This window comes from Vipera berus (assembly GCF_964194415.1).
Source record: "Vipera berus genome assembly, chromosome: 7".
NCBI lineage: Eukaryota > Metazoa > Chordata > Lepidosauria > Squamata > Viperidae > Vipera > Vipera berus.
The window spans coordinates 3,588,440-3,608,107 of NC_138209.1; the positions used below are offsets into that span (position 1 = coordinate 3,588,440).

Sequence of the window (19,668 nt, forward strand, 5' to 3'; positions counted from 1 at the left end):
ACAATGAATCGTTAAAGGAGCTCCCAAGCAAAGGCAGAACGCAGAGATGCAATCATATTAGTTTTATTCATGATAGATCAAAGAGAAAGAAAATACTTGGCATGAAAGCATTCATGCCTGCATGTGAGAGAGAAATAAAATAAAACAAAACAAGCTAGGATTACATGACTAAAATAGAGGTTAGGAGTAGAGATAGAACTGGAGAACTGGAAAATGGAGAACAAAGAGCAGCCCCTCGTGCAGAGGTATTTATGGGGGGTCTTGGCCCCTCCTTGACCATAAAACTCTCTCGCCAATGGGGCTGTGGGTCTGGGACCCTTGGCTCATCAGTGGAAGCAAAGAAACCTCTTTGCCCCCATCTGATGACCCTTTTGGGGAACTGCCAATGGCTGGCACTAAACATCTAACAGGATGGATAAAAGGGAAGAGAGGGGAGGTATATGATGGATGGATGGATGGATGGATAAGTAGAAAGAGGAAGGGGAAGGAAAGAAGGAAATGGATACATGGTGATGCATGGATAAATAGGGGAAGGGACATAAATGGCTATATAGGTGATAGATAGACTGAAAGACAGATAGATGGATAAGTAAAAGAAGGGAAGGGGAAAGGAGAGAGGGAGGGAGGCAAGTAGGTATATAATGATTGGTTAAAGTCAGCATGTTGGCCGGGCATTTCTGATTGTTGGTCCACACATTTTAAATTTCAGCCAAGTTTGAAAAACACCATCCTCGACATCAGATCTCTACTGCAATTAGCTTTTTTTTTCTTAATAGGAATATTTTTTTAGTAACTTTGGGGTTGGCTTTGTGCAAAAGTGGGCGCACGTTGCTCAAGTGCTCTCCAGTATTTTTTACAGGAAAGCCGTGCATATATTGGAAATGTGCCCACAAAAAAAAAGAAGTTGCGTTATGTGGCGTGGGGAAATTCCTGTTGCAGAGACAGCCTTACCACTTTCAAAAGTGCATGGCACCTGCACTCAGGCAGAAGCTTAGACACCTCTTTTCTGTGCCTGTAACAGGGGTCTTCAAACTCGGCCCTTTTATAACTTGTGGACTTCAACTCCCAGAATTCTGGGAGTTGAAGTCCACAAGTCATAAAAGGCCCAAGTTTGGAGACCCCCTGCCCTAAACGTCCGTTAAGAAAATACTTGGATAGCCCAGTCTATATCTGCGAATCTCCTCATTAATCGGCTGGTTTATTTCCAAAGCCCAAATAAAGGCAACCTATTTTTCCAATCAGGCACCTCGTCGGACAGCTCTAAAGCGGCGAGGGGAAAGCCCGACGTCAACGCTCTGCGGTTGCTAGGCGACGCCGCGGGAGAGCGAACCTCCCCCCCCCCCCGCCGCCCAATCATCTTTTCCGCCCTAGCCGGCCAAAGAGGCAAAGAGTGGGCGTGGCTATCGCCTCCGATCCCCGCCCTGCGCTTTCCTACCTTCGCTCCGGATTGCTCGGTTCGCCGAGAGGGCAAACGGAAGAGGCGGGGCTACGGCGGTCACGTGACGAACATGGACCCGGTGCTTTACGTGGTGGCGGCGCTGCTGCTGGCGGCCCTCCTCGTCTTCGTCAGCCGCGTCCGGGGACAGGCGCGCGGGGGTAGGAGCCTCCGCCTAACGGGGTCGGCGGAGAGGACGGTCTGCGGCGGGGGAAAGAGGACTTCCGGGCGCGGGCCACGGCCTCCTCTAGCCGGAGGCCTCTATGCTCCTGGGACTACAACTCCCACAATCCCTCTGGCCAGCGTCTAACCGCCTGCGCTGTCTGGAGAGTCTGGGAGTTGTAGTCCAGCGCCTCTTAACTGGCCCCCACCCCGAGTCCTCCATTTAAGCCAGGGGGAGGGGGTTTTCAAACTTGGTCGCTTTAAGACTTGTGGACTTCAACTCCCAGAATTCCACAGCCAGCGTGGCTGGCTGAGGAATTCTGGGAGTTGAAGTCCACAAGTCATCAAAGGGCCAAGTTTGAAGACCCCCTGATTTAAGCAGTCAAGAGATGGAGGCTCTGAGGATACAGAGTGTTTTTCCTTGGGTTCCGGATTGATTTTGGGGGTGGCTGCCCTAAATTCTCTGTTTTTCAGGGAGCCCTGGGCCCTCCTCTCTCTGACCGCATGGCTGCTTCTGGTCATGTGCAAAGGGCCTGATAGGGAAAATAAGGAATGCTGGGCATGGGGAACTGGGGCTGTCCCCAACCTGGCACCTTTTAAATGAATTTCTGGGTGGTGTTCACAATTGGTGGCAAATGCGTCTGAATTTCAGAATAGAATGGAGCTGAAGGGACCTTGGAGGTCTTCTAGTCCAACCCCCTGCTCAAGCAGGAGACCCCATATACCATTTCAGATAAACGGCTGTCCAGTCTTTTATTAAAAACCTCCAGTGATGGAGCACCCACAACTTCTGGTGGCAAGCTGTTCCACTGGTTAGTTGTCATCACTGTCAGAAAATTTCTCCTTAATTCCGGGTTGCTTCTCTGCTTGATTAATTTCCCATCTGTTGTTTCTTGTCCTGCCTTCAGGTGCTTTGGAGAATAAGTGGAACCCCCCTATTCTCCAAAGCACCTGAAAGCAGGACACGAAGCAACGGATGGAAACTAATCAAGGAGAAAAGCAACCTAGAACTAAGGAGAAACTTCCTGACAGTTAGAACAACTAACCAGTGGAACAACCTGCCACTAGAAGCGGTGAATGCTCCAACACTGGAAGTTATTAAGAAGAGACTGGACAGCCATTTGCCTGAAATGGTATAGGGTTTCCTGCCTGAGCAGGGGGTTGGACTAGATGACCTCCAAGGTCCCTTCCAACTTTCTTCTTCTTCTTCTTCTTCTTCTTCTTCTTCTTCTTCTTCTTCTTCTTCTTCTTCTTCTTCTTCTTCTTCTTCTTCTTCTTCTTCTTCTTCTTCTTCTTCTTCTTCTTCTTCTTCTTCTTCTTCTTCATTATTATTATTATTATTATTATTATTATTATTATTATTATTATTATTATTATTATTATTATTATTATTATTATTTATTTGTGGCAACCCCTCAAATATTGGAACACTGTTATCAGGTTGCCCATAGTCCTTCTTTTCTCTAGACTAGCCATACCCAAGTCCTGCAGCCGTTCAATTTGTCTCCAGTTACCTTGTCACACATCAGCTGTGTGATCTTTCACAACTTAGCTAGCTTGATTTGGTATGTCTCATGCAGGATAGGTGTCCCAGGATGTGGTATTATCAGTCCGTTAGCTTATTTTTTTTAGGTGTAGTTGCACCATCGTCTATTTTACACACTCTTTACGTCTGTCTTAATTACCTAAACTACTCCAGTTCTTACTGGCACGCAGATAAGGAATAAAACATTCCAACTATATGAAAAAAAGATCATTTTTGCATTTTCCTGCTTACACAAATGCTTTTTTTTAAAAATTGAACCAGAGGAAAAAAGTGTTTATTTTCACCTGTGCAAGGACCACTTGCTCATTACTCCTAGTATAGTTTGCAACAATCCTCTGCAGTGGGGTGCAATTAATTGATCCAATCTTTTGAACAGTGGTGTTGAATCTTTAGTAGACCACACTTAAGCCTCACACCCTATATACAGCATTCTGTTTTTCCTCTTTTTTAAAAAAAACAACACCAAAAACCTGAGTTTTGTAGAATTCTGAGTTTAACCCAGTTCTCTGTTTGTGTGGTAATATTTCCAAATGGAGTTGCTAATGGCAATGTCATTGTTCTTTAGATTTCATACATACTTAGCTCAAAACTGCACATTAGCACAAAAACTGCTTTCTTTGAATAAAATTTGGTGATTGGAAAACAGGCTACCAGACTCGGGTTTTCTGCAAAGAACGTACCTGGACAGCAAAATGAGTGACAGAAATTTACTCTTGCATTTTTGTCTGCCATTTTAATGAAAAAAAAATGAGTTTGCTTCGTCAATTAATCCAGCACGTTTAAAAAAAAAAATAGACCAGAGGGAGGAAATTGTGCAAAAGAAACTAGGAATGTAAGTAAAATATAAGGCAGAATTTAATATGGGTACTGTATATTAATAGGGACTGTAGTGACCATGACTACTAATTTTTATTGCCCTGGCAACAATGAAATTTTATTTTTGACTTGTCTGTATGTTAGATTCAGACTTTGGCATAATGAGACATCCATTAATAGAATGTCTTATTTAGAGGGGGACTTGAGTTTCTGTTAGGGGCCGGAGCAAGGCATTTTAACATTCCCAAGAATTTAAAATGATTTTTGGAGAAGAATCTAAATGTTGCTGTGGACTGGATAAGTGTTTTTATTGAGTAATATAATAGGAAGTATTTCAATGTCTTGAACACATCCTATTAGCTGCACAACATACATTTTGTGCTCCTCGTTGATGCCCAGCCTGAAACCCAGATGGGTACATTTCTGAGGTAAAAAACCATTTCCTTACCCCTCACACTCACATAACACACACACACACACACACACACACAGGAGTAAAATAAACAGTTAATGCCTACTTATCTGCCCCCAAAATCAAAATACCATATCAGATAGGGGTGGTAGGAATTGATGTGCCTGTGCATAACAAAATAATAGAATGACAAGAGTTGGAAGGGACCTTGGAGGTCTTCTAGTCCAACCCTTTGCTCAGACCGGAGACCCTATACGATTCCAGACAAATGATTGTGCAATCTCTTCTTAAAAACCTCCAGTAATGGAACATCTGCAACTTTTGGAGGAAAGCTATTCCACTGATTAATTGTTAGTTAATTGTTAATTAATTGTCAGGAAATTCCTCCTTAGTTCTAGGTTGCTTCTCTCTTTGGTTAGTTTCCATCTGTTGCTTCTTGTCCTGCCTTCGGGTGCTTTGGAGAAGAGCTTGACTCCCCTCTTTCCCCCCCCCCTTTTTTTTGTGGCAGCCCCTCAAATGTAATGTCCCTTTAGGGGCATCGTTTCTCTGGATGTTGAAGGATTGCATTGAAGCCCATTGAAGATATTTTTTTGGAAGCCATTTTAAACATTTTATTTTCCATTTGGTAAACATGCATCTGAAGTGAGAACACATAAAGTGGCTTTCTTGGGCAGACTCTATACGCCTACTGGGAAGCAAGTCACCCTAAGTTCAGCGGCACTCACTTTCAAAGCTGACTGAATCTTGAATTTACAGGATAGAATAGGAATAGAATAGAATAGGTTCTGCTTGAGCATGGGGCTGGACTAGAAGACCTCCAAAGTCCCTTCCAGATTCTATTCTGTCCTATCCTATCCTATACTATACTATCCTATCCTATCCTATCCTACTCTATTCTATTCCATTCTCTATTCTACTCTATTCTATTCTATCATTATTCTATATTCTATTCTATTCTATTCCATTTTTCTATATTCTATTCTTCTATATTCTATTCTATTCTGTCATTCTATTCTATTCTGTCGTTATTCTGTTCTGTTCTGTTCTATTCCATTCCATTCCATTCTTCTTGTTCTCTACCCTACCCTACCCTACCTTACTCTACTCTACTCTATTCTATTCTATCATTATTGTATTCTATTCCATTCTCTATTCTACTCTATTCTATCATTATTCTATACTCTATTCCATTTTTTTCTATTCTATTCTATTCCATATTTCTATATTCTATTCTATTCTTCTATATTCTATTCTATCATTCTATTCTATTCTGTCATTATTCTATTCTGTTCTGTTCTATTCCATTCCATTCTTCTTATTCTCTATTCCATTCTATTTTCTGTTCTCTTCCATTCTATTCCATTCCATTTTTCTATATCTATTCTATTTTTCTATATTCTATTCTATTCTATTCTATCATTATTCTATTCTGTTCTGTTCTATTCCATTCCATTCTTCTTATTCTCTATCCTATCCTATCCTATCCTATCCTATCCTATCCTATCCTATCCTATCCTATCCTATCCTATCCTTATTCTATTCTATCATTATTGTATTCTATTCCATTCTCTATTCTACTGTATTCTATTCTATCATTGTTCTATATTCTATTCTATTCTATTCTATTCTATTCTATTCTATTCTATTCTATTCTATTCTATTCTATTCTATTCTATTCTATTCTATTCTATTCTATTCTATTCTATTCTATTCCTATTCTATTCCTATTCTATTCCTATTCCATTCCATTTTTCTATATTCTATTCTTCTATATTCTATTCTATTCTATCATTCTATTCTATTCTGTCGTTATTCCATTCCATTCTATTCTTCTTGTTCTCTATTCCATTCTATTTTCCATTCCATTCTCTTCATAAGAACATCAGTGTCCTGACTTTCTTTTTCCGGTATTCAGAGGGAGGCCCAAGTCCTCCGGCTGGCTTTGTACCTAAAGCGAGAAGGGCACTCTTGTTCTCTAGCCTTTTGTGCCTTGTGACAACTACACCACAGCCGTCTCTCGGTGATCCTCAACGGACAGTAAAACCGCTTCCTTTTCTTACCCAGATGACGAGGTACACCGTGAAAATGTGGCGGCCGCCGTAGCAGCCCGACCTCGGCCCTTGGCTGGCGAGCGAGGGGAAGGGATGGCCAGACACCGGAGGAACAGGATGCTCGCTCTGAGACGCACGCAACAGGTCGAGGAAGCAGTGGAAGGTAGCATCTCCTTACTGTCCCACGTTTTGATGGGGACGTTTGTCTGCTAATTGTCCCAAAGGCGCTTTTTTCGGGAGGCAACTGGACTTTCTTTGGTTTTCCTTGAAGACGTTTCGCTTCTCGCCCAAGAAGCTTCTTCAGCTCTGACTGGATGGCGGGGGGAACGGAAAGATTTATACTCCTTGCAGACAGTCGGTCCTTTGCAATTCTTTTAGAGAGTCGTTGAGGCCACCTGGAGGTTTATCTGTGTCCAGGGTGGCCTCAACGACTCTCTAAAAGGAGGCAAAGGACGAGGTGTCCGCAAGGAGTATCAAGTCTTTCCATTCCCCCGTTATCCAGTCAGAGCTGAAGAAGCTGCTTGGGCGAGAAGCGAAACGTCTTCAAGGAAAAAGAAGTCAGCCCCGTTGCCTCGTGAAAAAGCACCTTGGGGACAGCAGTGACCTGGATGACTGAGAATCTCCCTAGACGTTTTGACTGCTAACCATTTTATTTATTTATATCCTACCTTTATTATTTTTAGAAGTAATTCAAGGTGGTGAGCACACCTGATAATCCTTCCTCCTCCTGTTATCCACACAACCACTACAACTTTGGGAGGTGTCCTGAGTTGACTGGCCCAAAGTCACCCAGCCGGCTTTCATGCCTAAAACAGGACTAGAACTCACCATCTCCTGGTGATTCGCCCAAAGTCACCCATCCGGCTTTCATGCCTAAAACAGGACTAGAACTCACCGCCTCCTGTTTCCAGCCTGGTGCCTTAACCGCTAAATAAACCTGACTTTCACACCCTGCGTCCATTTCTTATCGGGGAAATTTTAGTAGCCCAAAAATACCTGCCCCCACGCGCCCCCCCCCCCACGCTTTTTTCTTTTTCACCACCAAACAGGTGGCAGCTCATGATTTGTATGCTGATCTTGACACACACACACACACACACACACACACACACACACACACACACCCTCCTTTCCTCCCACCTCACGCTGTCCTTTTTGACGGTTTTCCACTTTGAACGCTTTCTGTTTCTCTGCCCCAAAGGGTGTTGCGATGCTGCTGCTTTTGTGCCTGCCGCACATCGGTTGACAGCCCTGAACTTTTCAACCCAGGTGGATGTCTTTGAAGTGCAAGAGGCAGTTCAAACAGAACGCAGTTGGGGAAATAAAAAAAAATAATGATAAAAATAAGGTTTTTGATGTTTTCAAGGCAGGCTGGCTTATAATTTCTCGTCAAATTTCCCCCATCTCCCTTGAAGTTATCTCAAAGGCCCGGAGCGGTCCATGTTGTTGAATTTTTCAGCTCAGGAAAGGATGGGGATAAGAGGCAAGGAGTACTTTTAAGTTAAGAGACCCAGTTGGCCAACGTTATTTGAGAAAGTCAACCTCAATTGTTTTGAGTTAGCAGCGAGATGCCATCCCATATCTAAACTGTGAAGTTTAGAACTTTTTCCCGTGCTTTAGAGTCATCAAATCTTCCTGTATTGTTATATAGCTCCTCCTCCTCCTCCTCCTCCTCCTCCTCCTCCTCCTCCTCCTCCTCCTCCTCCTCCTCCTCTTCTTCTTCTTCTTCTTCTTCTTCTTCTCCTTCTCCTCCTCCTCCTCCTCCTCCTCCCCCCCATGAAGCTCCTGCAAGAAAACCACCAAGCTCAGAGAGCACCAAGGATCCCTCATCTCAATCCTGAGCTTAGAAATATTCTCCTCGATTTAAAAGCATAATATAAATATAAAAAACACACAATCCAAGCAAGGCGACACCCACGTCTCTTGCGGCTTATCAGGAGCGCCTTAACAGCAGCCGAAGGCTGCCCCCTTGACTCTCGCTTGTCAGAAGGTCACAGAAAGGGATCAACTGACCCCGGGAGACCGCAGCCGTCATAGATACGAGTCGGTTGCCAAGCGTCCGAATTTTGATCGGGTGGCCCTGGGGATGCTGCAACGGTCCCAAGCGTGAAAAACGGTCCTCAGTCACTTTTTTTTCCAGCGCTGTTCTAACTTCGAACAGTCATTAAATGAACGGTGGCACGTCTGCCTGTACAAGGGAGGCCAAACTTTCTGTTGTTCGTCAAGTAAATCCTTAGAATAATTTGCCACTCGTGGATGCAACTGTCAGCGCGGCATCTAACCAGGGCAGGAGTAGGCAACCTTGGCTCTTTTATGACTCGTGGACTTGAACTCCCAGAATTCCTGAGCCAGCCATGCGGCCTCAGGAATTCTGGGAGTTGAAGTCCACGAGTCATAAAGGGGCCATATTTCCCCATACTGGCTCAGGAATTCTGGGAGTTGAAGTCCTCAAGTCATGAAGGGGCCAAAGTTCCCCATGATGGCTCAGGAATTCTGGGAGTTGAAGTCCACGAGTCATAAAAGGGCCATAGTTTCCCATGCTGGCTCAGGAATTCTGGGAGTTCAAGTCCACGAGTCATAAAGGGGCCATATTTCCCCATACTGGCTCAGGAATTCTGGGAGTTGAAGTCCTCAAGTCATGAAGGGGCCAAAGTTCCCCATGATGGCTCAGGAATTCTGGGAGTTGAAGTCCACGAGTCATAAAAGGGCCATAGTTCCCCAGGCTGACTCAGAAATTCTGGGAGTTCAAGTCCACGAGTCATAAAGGGGCCATATTTCCCCATGCTGGCTCAGGAATTCTGGGAGTTGAAGTCCACGAGTCATAAAGGGGCCATATTTCCCCATGCTGGCTCAGGAATTCTGGGAGTTGAAGTCCACCAGTCATAAAGGGGCCATATTTCCCCATGCTGGCTCAGGAATTCTGGGAGTTGAAGTCCACGAGTCATAAAGGGGCCATATTTCCCCATGCTGGCTCAGGAATTCTGGGAGTTGAAGTCCACGAGTCATAAAGGGGCCATAGTTCTCCATACTGGCTCAGGAATTCTGGGAGTTGAAGTCCACGAGTCATAAAAGAGCCAAGGTTGCCTATCCCTGAACCAGGGTAAGCAAGGCGGTTCCATTCTTAATATTGGAAGTCTTTCTGCTCTGCAAAAATGATTTTCTAGAAGAAGGAAAAAAACCAGCCCAACACCTTTTTTCCCCCTGCCGTGTAATCTCTTACCATCCTCCTCTGTTTCCTTTTTCCTCTCCAAAAATGATTGTGAACCAAACCTAGAAGAAAACGATGGAGCCGAACCAGCCGAGTTCCAAGTTTCCGGAAAGATTGGAGCAAAGAAACAACGGAAGTTAGAGGAGAAGCAAGCAAGGAAAACTCAGAGAGAGGTGAGTCTCCCCTGCGTTTTATAAAATGCATTTTATGAGAAAAGCACGTCTTCTTTCCCCTGTCCTGACCACTTTTTACAGAGGGACGATCGAGAGCATCCTGTCATACAGCATCACGGTCTGGTTTGGAAGCATCCCTGCTTCGGACAGGAAGGCGGTGCAGAGAGTGGTGAGGACAGTAGAAAAGATGATGGGCAGTTCCCTCCACTCCATCCAGGATGTGGAATATAAGCGTTGCTTGAGCAGGATTGTCCACAAGATTGTCCGAGACACTACACACCCTCCCCACGACCTGTTTACCTTGTTCCCTTCTGGGAGGAGGGGGCTTCATGGTATTCGAAGCAGAACATTCAGATTCAGCCACAGTTTCGCTCCATACAGCAATAACCTTGTGAACTCTCAAGCTTCCTCCTTCCGTTATGTATTCAAGATGGACAGTACTTAATATTTATTTGTTACTTATATGTGAGGGTGTAGGTACGTTTAAATGTGTGTTACATATGTGCACACTTTGAGAGGAAGCAACTAAATTTCATTTTTAATGTGTGCCATTGTGCCCACAGTAAAAAATGACAATAAAGGTTTATCTATCTATCTATCTAAGGGACGCGGTGGCTCAGTGAGTTAGGACGCTGAGCTTGTCGATCAGAAGGTCAGCAGTTTGGCGGGTCGAATCCCGAGTGCCACGTAACAGAGTGAGCGCCTGTTACTCGTCCCAGCTCCTGCCAACCTAGTGGTTCGAAAGCACATAAAAAATGCAAGTAGAAAAATAGGGACCACTACGGTGGGAAGGTAACAGCGTTCCGTGCGCCTTTGGCGCCTAGTCATGACATGACCACGGAGACGTCCTCGGACAAGCGCTGGCTCTTCGGCTTTGAAACGGAGATGAGCACCGGCCCCTAGAGTCGAAAACGACTAGCACGCATGTGCGGGGCAACCTTTACCTTTACCTTTTTATCTATCTGTCTATCTATCATCTATCATCTATATCATCTGTCATCTATATCAGCTATCATCTTAGCTATCATCTATATATATCATCTATATCATCATCTATCATCTATATCTGTCTATATCTATATCATCTGTCATCTGTATCAGCTATCATCTTAGCTATCATCTATATATATCATCTATATCATTATCATCTATATCATCTATCTATATCTGTCTATATCTATCGCCTATCATCTATCATCTATCATCTATATCATCTGTCATCTGTATCAGCTATCATCTTAGCTATCATCTATATAATCTATATCATCATCTATCTTTCATCTTTCATCTATCATCTATATCTATCTCTATCTATCTATCTATCTATCTATCTATCTATCTATCTATCTATCTATCTATCTATCTATCTATCTAAATCGGCATTCTTTGATTGGATCATGTCCCTAGGAATCCTGGGAGCTGTAGTCCTAGTACAGTCCAAAGGCACCAAGTTAGAAAAATGCATAAAGGTGTAAAGAGAAAGGAACAAAATTCCCAGGTTTAAGCAAATAGAATCCACATGTGTTTGTGGGGTGGGTGGCAAGGTGGGTGTTAGGTCACAAATTAAAATCTGGTTGTTGGTTAACAGAAGAACTTTCTAACGACCACTGGGAGTTTTAAGTACAGGTAGTCCTCGACTTAACAACCACAAGGGTGGTCACAAAATTTCTGTTGCTAAGCCAGACCTCTGTTGAGTGAGCTAATTTTACGCCCTTCTGACAAGTGAAACCAGATTCATTTTAACAGCTGCAGGGTTTCGTTTAACAACCGTGGCACACAAAAAACAATGAATCATAAAAACGGGGGAGGATTCATTTAACAACCGTCGTGCTTAGCAACTGAAATATTGGGCTTAATCGTAGTCGTAAGGTGAGGACTATTGCCATACAGCTGTCCGCCGCAATCGTGTTTCCTCGCTGTAATGTTGTTGTTGTTTTTTTTGCTTCTGTGTCAAGATGGGAGCGGGGAAACGTTTTTAAAACCTTCGATCTTAGGGAGACGCTTGTTGTAATGTTCAGGAAGGAGGGATTTGTGCACACAAACAGACACACCCTTAATCGTCTCCCCTTCTCCACGTCCGAAGGCCGAGGAAGCCGAACGGGAAGAAAGAAAGAAATTGGAAGAAAAACGAGAAGAAGAACGTCGCTTACAAGAGGAACATCAGCGTCAGGAGGAGGAAAGGAAGGTGAGCTGGGAGAGAGAGAGAGAGACGATGGTGGAACAAAGTTGGGTCGTTGCCCCAAAAAGGCCAAAAAAATCCCAGGACTGGTTTCTGTCGCGTATTGCAAATAGAAAGGGAAATATCTGCAGATGGGGATTTGAACTGCGCAGCCTTTAGTGCTCTCTGAGCTTAGGAAATTTTCCCGCAGACGTCTCATCGCCCAACTCTGTCACGCTCTCAGTGCTGGGGGGTGGGGGGGGTCCTTCCTGTTTGCCCTGCCTGTGTTGGTGGTGGTGTGATTTTTTTTTACCCCCCTCTTCGGTAGCTCCTTGGTTAATTTGGTCTAGTCACGAAGGGGCCAGGTTAGAAAGCGGGAGGCGGTGAATTCTAGCCCCACCTTAGGCGTGAAAGTCAGCCGGGTGATTTGGGGGGAGGACGCGGTTGGCTCGGTGGGTTAGGACGCTGAGCTTGTCGATCGGAAGGTGGGAAGTTTGGCGGGTCGAATCTCGAGTGCCGCGTAGCAGAGTGAGCGCCTGTTCCTCGTCCCAGCTTCTGCCAACCTAGCAGTTCGAAAGCACGTAAAAATGCAAGTAGAAAAACAGGGACCGCTACGGTGGGAAGGTAACAGCGTTCCGTGCGCCTTTGGCATCTAGTCATGCCGGCCACATGACCACGGAGATGTCCTCGGACAAGCGCCGGCTCTTCGGCTTTGAAACGGAGATGAGCACCGGCCCCTAGAGTCGGAAACGACTAGCACGCACGTGCGGGGGAAACCTTTACCTTTACCTTATTATCGCCAGGAGACGGCGAGTTCTAGCCCTGCCTTAAGCGTGAACGCCAGCCGGGTGATTTCTTTCTGGCAAAAGAGAGAAAGCTCGGGACCGCAGGTGTTGGGAACATGCGGGCGAGGCCTCCGTCCTGCAGTGGGCTAGAATGAGGAGGAGGAGGAGGAGGCATTAATTCCCACCCTGTTTTGAAAGCAAGTCTTGAGACTCCTTGGTAGGCCTTGCCAGAATAAAAACCACCCGCGCCTTCCCACAGGAAGAACAGCTGAAGAAGGCCAAGGAGGAGGAGGAGCGGCGGGAATACGAGGAGTATCTGAAGCTGAAGGAGAGCTTTGTGGTGGAAGAAGAAGGACTGGATGAAGCGATGACCGAGGAGCAGGTAGGTCGGATCGGAGTGGAAGAGAAGAATACCGGGATTGGATTGGTTTGTTTTGAAGAGAAGGGAAAGCTCAGCTGTGTGATAAGGAAGGGGAGGGGAGGGAGGGAAGGATGGGTGAAGAAGGAAGGAGGGGAAAAGGGAGAGAAGATCAGAGGAAGAAGGAGAGGGAGGGAAGGGTGGAGGAGAGGAGGAAGGAGAGAAAAAGGGAGGATGGAAGAAAGTGAAGGAAGGAGGAAAAGGGAGAGAAGATCAGAGGAAGGAGAGGGAGGGAAGGGTGGAGGAGAGGAGGAAGGAGAGAGGATGGAAGGAAGGGAAGGGGAGAGTGGGTCAGGAAATAAAAGGAAAGAAAGAGGGAGGGACGGAGGATAAAAGGAGTTAGGAAAAAAGGGGAAAGGATGGAAGGACAGGGAGGAGGGAAGGGAAGGAAGAAAAGGGGGGATGGAGGAATGGAGAAGAGTCATTATCTTTCTCCTTTTAGACCAGTCAGAGTGTAAAATCCGCCCTTTTAACGCCCATCCTCCATAATCAACTAGAGGAGGAAGCAAAAGACGAAACGCAGGCATGAAAACCTTTCTGAGGCCTTGGATATGAATTGCCCATTTCCGACTCACGGCATCTTTTCACCGCCAATTTAGAGATCAGTCGGCCAGCCTTTTCTGGGTGTGTGGGGGGGGGAGGGCGGGAAGGGTGTCACTGATAATTCCTTTGCAGAATTAGTTGTAAAACAGATCGGTCGCCAGCTAGGAACGGGCAGGGTTTCCAATCTCAAAAAAGGCCTGATGACAGAACTGCGTCGTATCGAAAATGCCAGCGTAACCGTCCTTTGCAGCAAATTTTAATTTTCCGGCGTGCTTAGAACACGGGACCTCCTTCGACCCCTGATATAGACTTTAAGAGGAGTGGACTTCAACTCCCAGAATTCCTCGGCCAGCGTGCCTGGCTGAGGCATTCTTGGTTGAAGTCCACAAATCATAAACGGGCCAAGTTTGAAGACCCCTGATACAGACTTTTAAGAGGAGTGGACTTCAACTCCCAGAATTCCTTGGCCAGCGTGCCTGGCTAAGGCATTCTGGGAGTTGAAGTCCATGTCATAAAAGGGCCAGGTTTGAAGACCCCTGGTATAGACCTTAAGAGGAGTGGACTTCAGCTCCCAGAATGCCTCAGCCAGCGTGCCTGGCTGAGGCATTCTGGGAGTTGAAGTCCACAAGTCATAAAAGGGCCAGGTTTGAAGACCCCTGGTATAGACCTTAAGAGGAGTGGACTTCAGCTCCCAGAATTCCTCAGCCAGCATGCCTGGCTGAGGAATTCTGGGAGTTGAAGTCCACAAGTCATCAAAGGGCCAGGTTTGAAGACCCCCTGGTCTACTTCCTTCTCCAGTGAATTAATTATTGCTCCTCTTGTTGTCTCCAGTCACGAAGTTTCCTGACAGAACTTCTCACGTACATTAAGGTAAGTTCCTCTTTCTTATTTGAGTCTTTGGTAGCTGAGGTATTTTTTTAATCTGCACTTAACGGCTCGTCTCTGTCCGGTTCTTCCTTAATGTCCCTTGACCTTTGCCCTTTGGAATTCAAGCAGTGGATCCCTGGGGAGCAAATGACCATCACCGCTTCGGTGGTATGAAACGGGCATCCAACGGGGCTTTTTTCCGGGAGGCAACTGGACTTTCTTTGTTTTTCTTTGAAGAGGTTTCGCTTCCCATCCCAGAGGCTTCTTCAGCTCTGACTGCACGGTGGGGAATGGAAGGATTTATACTCCTTGTAGAGAGCTGGTCGTTTGCCTCCTTTTAGAGAGGCGTTGAGGCCACTTGGGAGGTTTATCTGTTCTCAAATGCATCGCACAACGTAAGGGAACAAACCCACCAGGACAAGATTCAGCATCTGCATTTGAAAGACAAGGGACCCCCTCCTCCCTCCCTCCCTCACTCCCTCCCCCACTCTCCTCCCTCCTACCTTCTCCCTCCTCGCTCCAGCCACATCCCCTACCCCTTCCCCTACCCCTTCCTTCCTCCTCCCTCCCTCCTTCCTCTTCCTCCTCCCTGCTCTCCTTCCTCCCCCTCTCTCCTCTTCCCTCCTCCCTCCTCCCTCCGACCCTTCCCCCTATCCCTTCCCTCCCACCTCCTCCCTCCACCCCATCCCCTGCCCCTTCCCTCCCTCCTCTTCCTCTTCCCATTCTCCTTCCCCCTCCTGTCTGCCCCCTCCTTCCTCCCCCCTCCCCTTCCCCTCCCTCCGCCTTCTCTTACCCTCCTTCCTCCCCCTCCCTCCTTCGTTCTACCACCCTCCTCCCTCCCTCCACCCACTCCTCCCTCATTCTTTCCTCCTCCTCCTTCCTCTTCCTTTTCCTTCTTCCTCCTCCCCTCCTCCCTACTTCCTCTGCTCCCTCCTTCCTCTTCCTCCTCCCACCATCCTCCCTCCCTCCCTCCTTCCACCACCCTACTACTCCCTCTCCCTCCCTCCCTCCCTCCTCCTCATCCAAAACCATTTGTCAGCTTAACAATAGTGGTGTTCGTTTAACAACCACTGCAATTGTGTTTGTGTGTGTGTGTGTGTGTGTGTGTGTATCTGTATGTGTAAAAGACAGACGGTCGTCCCGTCTCCTCTTAAGGACCTCCAGTGATACATCACCCACAAGCTCTGGTGGCAGGCCGTTCCCCTGCTTAATTCTCCTCCCTGTCGGGAAACTCCTGCCGATTCAACGATTTAAAACGCCCGACAGAACGAACGAAGGAATAATTTCAAAAAATTATCCCTCCCGTCTAGGATGCCAAAGTGGTCCTCCTGGAAGATCTGGCTTCTCACCTGGGCCTCAGGACTCAGGTAGGGCTTTGCGAGCCGGACGTTGCGCGGCTGTCTGCGGGAAGGCGCCCACGCGCCGAACCCTTTGTGACGCTCAGGTCTCCGCCGGTGACGACCGACGGCAAAATACCGTCGACCGTTTTTCACACTTACGACCGTCGCAGTATCCCGGCCACATGATCAAATATTGAATGTTTAGGACGGTTGCAAAAGTCTCCCGGACTCACGGGATCCCCTTTTGCATCCCCACCAAGTGAAGTCGGTGTGTGGGGGGGGGGCCCGATTCGCTTAACAGCCGTGTCACTAACTTAACAGCTGCAGGGATTCGCGTAACAAGCGTGGCAAGAAAAGTCGTGAAATGGTTGTAAAACCAGCCACCACAAATGATCCCAACATCTCTGTGGTTGAGGGAGTTTGGCTGATTAAGTGACTCCTTGCAGTCGTTAAATTAGTGACACGGTTGTTAAATGAATCCAGCTTCCCCCCCCCCCCGGTTGTCGTTGCTTGTCGCGAAAGGGGAATCCCGTGACCTCGGGACGCTGCGACTGTCATAAACAGGAGTTGGTTGTCTGGATTTTGATCACGTGACCCAGGGGAGGCCGCGAGGGTCGTTAAGTGTGAAAAAGGGTCGTAAGTCACCTTTTTCCAGGGTTGCTGTAACTTGGAGGACCTTTGTAAGTCGAGGGTTACCTGTGTTGTTTTTATTGCTTTTCACTTGGATCAGCTGCCCAGAGTCACCTTGTGGCAAGTGGGGCAGCAAACAAATTTAGAGAATAGGATAGGAGCTGGAAGGGACCATGGAGGTCTTCTAGTCCAGCCCCCTGCTCAAGCAGGAGAACCTGTACCATCTCAGACAGGTGAATGTCCAGTCTCTTCTTGAAAACCTCCAGTGATGGAGCGCCCACGATTTCTGGTGGCAGGCTGTTCCGAAGGAAGGAAGGAAGGAAGGAAGGAAGGAAGGAAGGAAGGAAGGAAGGAAGGAAGGAAGGAAGGAAGGAAGGAAGGAAGGAAATAATAGAATAGGATAATAGAATAGAATAGAATAGAATAGAATAGAATAGAATAGAATAGAACAGAACAGAACAGAATAGAATAGAATAGAATAGAATAGAATAGAATAGAATAGAATAGAATAGAATAGAATAGAGCTGGAAGGGACCATGGAGGTCTTCTAGTCCAGCCCTCCGCTCAAGCAGGAGAACCTATACCATCTTAGACAGGTGACTGTCCAGTCTCTTCCTAAAAATCTCCAGTGATGGAGCGCCCACGATTTCTGGTGGCAAGCTGTTCCACTGGTTAATTGTCCTCACTACCGGGAAGTTTCTCCTTAATTCCAGGTTGCTTCTCTCTTTGATCAATTTTCAACCATTGTTTCTCGTCCTGCCCTCTGGTGCTTTGGAGAACAACGTGACCCTCTCATCTTTGGGGCAGCCCCTCAAATACTGGAGCACTGCTATCGTGTCTCCCCTATTTCTTATTTTCTTTAGCCAAACCCAACTCCCGCAGCTCTTCTTCCTGTGTTTTAGTCTCCAGGCCTTGGATCATCTTAGTTGCTCTTCTCTGAATTTTTTCCAAGCTCTCCACGTCTTTTTTTCTGATATGGTGGCCCAAATTGGCTGCGGTATTCCAGCTGTGGCCTCACTAGGCTTTTGGGTCGCAGTGCCGGGGGTGTGTGGAGGGGGGGGCTTACGGGGATGGATGCCCGACCTCTCCCCAAAAGGGACCACCCCGGAGTCTTTCCCCCTGCTTACCTGCTCGTTTTTCCCTTCCCAGGATGCGATAAACCGCGTGCAAGACCTGATGGCGGATGGCACGCTGACAGGTGAGAGCCAAAATAACGACGGGATTTCCTTGCCTGGTTCAGAGGCGAGCAGGTGTCTCTCTCCGCCGCGACACCTGGGCCGTCTTCGCTTGACGCGGGTGAGCCCTTCGGTTGGGTTGCAGCTGCCGTTCCACAAGGTCATCGTGGCTCAAAGAATTATTACGGTTGTTTGGGCTCGAAATAATAGCCGTGCAGCCAAGTGTCCAAAGTCGCTGTTGGAATATTTCGTTGGCTAGTCGGCCGCCCAAAAAAAAGAAGAAAAAAAAAGCTGATTTCCTGGGCCGAGTTGCGGCTATTGACGTGTTTGAAGTCAAGAAAAAGAAAAAGGTGGTCATCCTTGCACGCGGTTGCTTCCTCGCCCTGGCTTGCCTCATGGATGGCCTGGCACCTGCCGGGTGTAATGGTCAAGAGCTGCTTCGCCCCCCCCCCCCAGCCTGCTGCGTTTCAGGGGTCTTTCGGTGTAATTCTGCAAATTTAAGATCCCAAAATTATGTGGAGGTCAGGAGCGGAGGAAAACCCGCAGGGCTGGGAAAGGCAAAGGTTGCCTTTCTCAAGTCATCAGCCAGCAATTCACTGGGGGGGGGGATCTGGGGTGAAGTAATTCCTTCCAAATTCAAGGAGATGGAGAGAACGAAGGGAGGGAGGGAGGGAGGAGAGGAAAGAGGAAGGAAGGAGGGAAGGGAGGGAGGGAGGAGAGAAGGAAGGGAAGGACGGGAGGGAGGGAGGGAGGGAGGAGAGGAAAGAGGAAGGAAGGAGGGAAGGGAGAGGGAGGGAGGAGAGAAGGAAAGGAGAAGGAAGGGAGGGAAAGAAGGAAGGAGAAGGAAGGAAGGGAGAAAGAAAGGAGGACAAGGGAGAGAGGAAGATGGGAGGGAGGGAGGAGAGAGAAAGAAGAGATGGAGAGGAAGAAAAGAAAGAAGGAGGGAGAAAGGGAGGGAGCGAAGAAGAAAGAGAAGAAGGGAGGGAGGAGAGAGAGGAAGGAAGGGAGAGAGGAGGAAGAGAAGGAGAGATGGAAGGATGGAAGGGGGAAAGAAGGAAGGGGAGAGGAAGGAAGGAGAAGGGAAGGAGAAAGGGAGGGAGGGAGGAGAGAAGCGAGGGAGAAAAGAAAGGCAGAACAGAAGAAGAAAAGGCGAAAGAAGGGAAGGTAGGGAGGAGAGAGAAGGAAGAGAAGGAAGGGATGAGAGAGAGAGGGAGGAAAGAGAGAGAAGGGAAGAGGGGGAGAGGAAGAGGAAGGACCATCCATTCCGGGATGCAGGCCAATCTCCGAAAGGAATCTCAAATCAAACTCTCCCCTTTTAAACAGCCAGGCCCTTTAAAGCACCCTTGTTACGGCAGGCCTTTCAAACCACTTTGAAATCCTGGAAGAGTTTGGGACCCCGCGTCCTTCCCTTTGCGTTCACCGGGTGGGTTCTTCTCATTCCCGCTCTGGCTTTCCTTGCAGGGGTGATCGACGACCGAGGCAAATTCATCTACATCACACCCGAAGAGATGACGGCCGTGGCAGACTTTATTCGGCGCCGGGGACGCGTCTCCATTACAGAGCTGGCTCGAGAAAGCAACTCCTTCATCAACCTGCAAACGGAGGCCGGTTTCCTTAGCAAAGGAGTGGCTTGAGAATCCCCTCTGTTCTTGGGGGGAGGGCGGGGGGTGGGGACAAATAAAATGAATAAAGTCATTTTGGGGTGTTTGTGTGTGTGTGTGTTCAGATGAGCTTTTGGATCACTGAAGTCTGGGGGTCTGGTGTGAGGAATTCTGGGAGTTGAAGTCCGCAAGTCTTCAAAGTTGCCAAGGTTGGGGACCTTTGACTTGAGTCCCATTCACACGTTCGGAATATATTTATCTATAAACGAGTCGGTTGTCGTGCCCTCAGAACAGAGTGAGAAGAATCCTTTTCCGGGGCTTTTTCCAGATGAATTCTTTGCTCTTAGT

The 19,668-nt window shown here is 47.2% G+C and overlaps 1 protein-coding gene across 2 annotated transcripts; it reads left to right on the forward strand.

The window, feature by feature from the left end:
- Positions 1–1,427: 1,427 nt before the first annotated feature.
- Positions 1,428–19,404, forward strand: DDRGK1 (DDRGK domain containing 1). Of its 2 annotated transcripts, none has more exons than XM_081332209.1 (9): positions 1,428–1,596; positions 6,436–6,585; positions 9,697–9,803; positions 11,887–11,988; positions 13,006–13,128; positions 14,539–14,577; positions 15,885–15,941; positions 17,694–17,742; positions 19,181–19,404. In XM_081332209.1, the coding sequence occupies exons 1-9, from the start codon at positions 1,509–1,511 to the stop codon at positions 19,351–19,353; spliced, it is 888 nt and encodes a 295-aa protein (XP_081188335.1). In that variant the 5' UTR covers positions 1,428–1,508; the 3' UTR covers positions 19,354–19,404. The 2 variants fall into 2 exon arrangements, with proteins under 2 accessions (XP_081188335.1, XP_081188336.1); XM_081332210.1 differs by having other exon boundaries at positions 17,694–17,840; positions 19,181–19,323.
- The last annotated feature ends 264 nt before the right edge of the window (positions 19,405–19,668 follow it).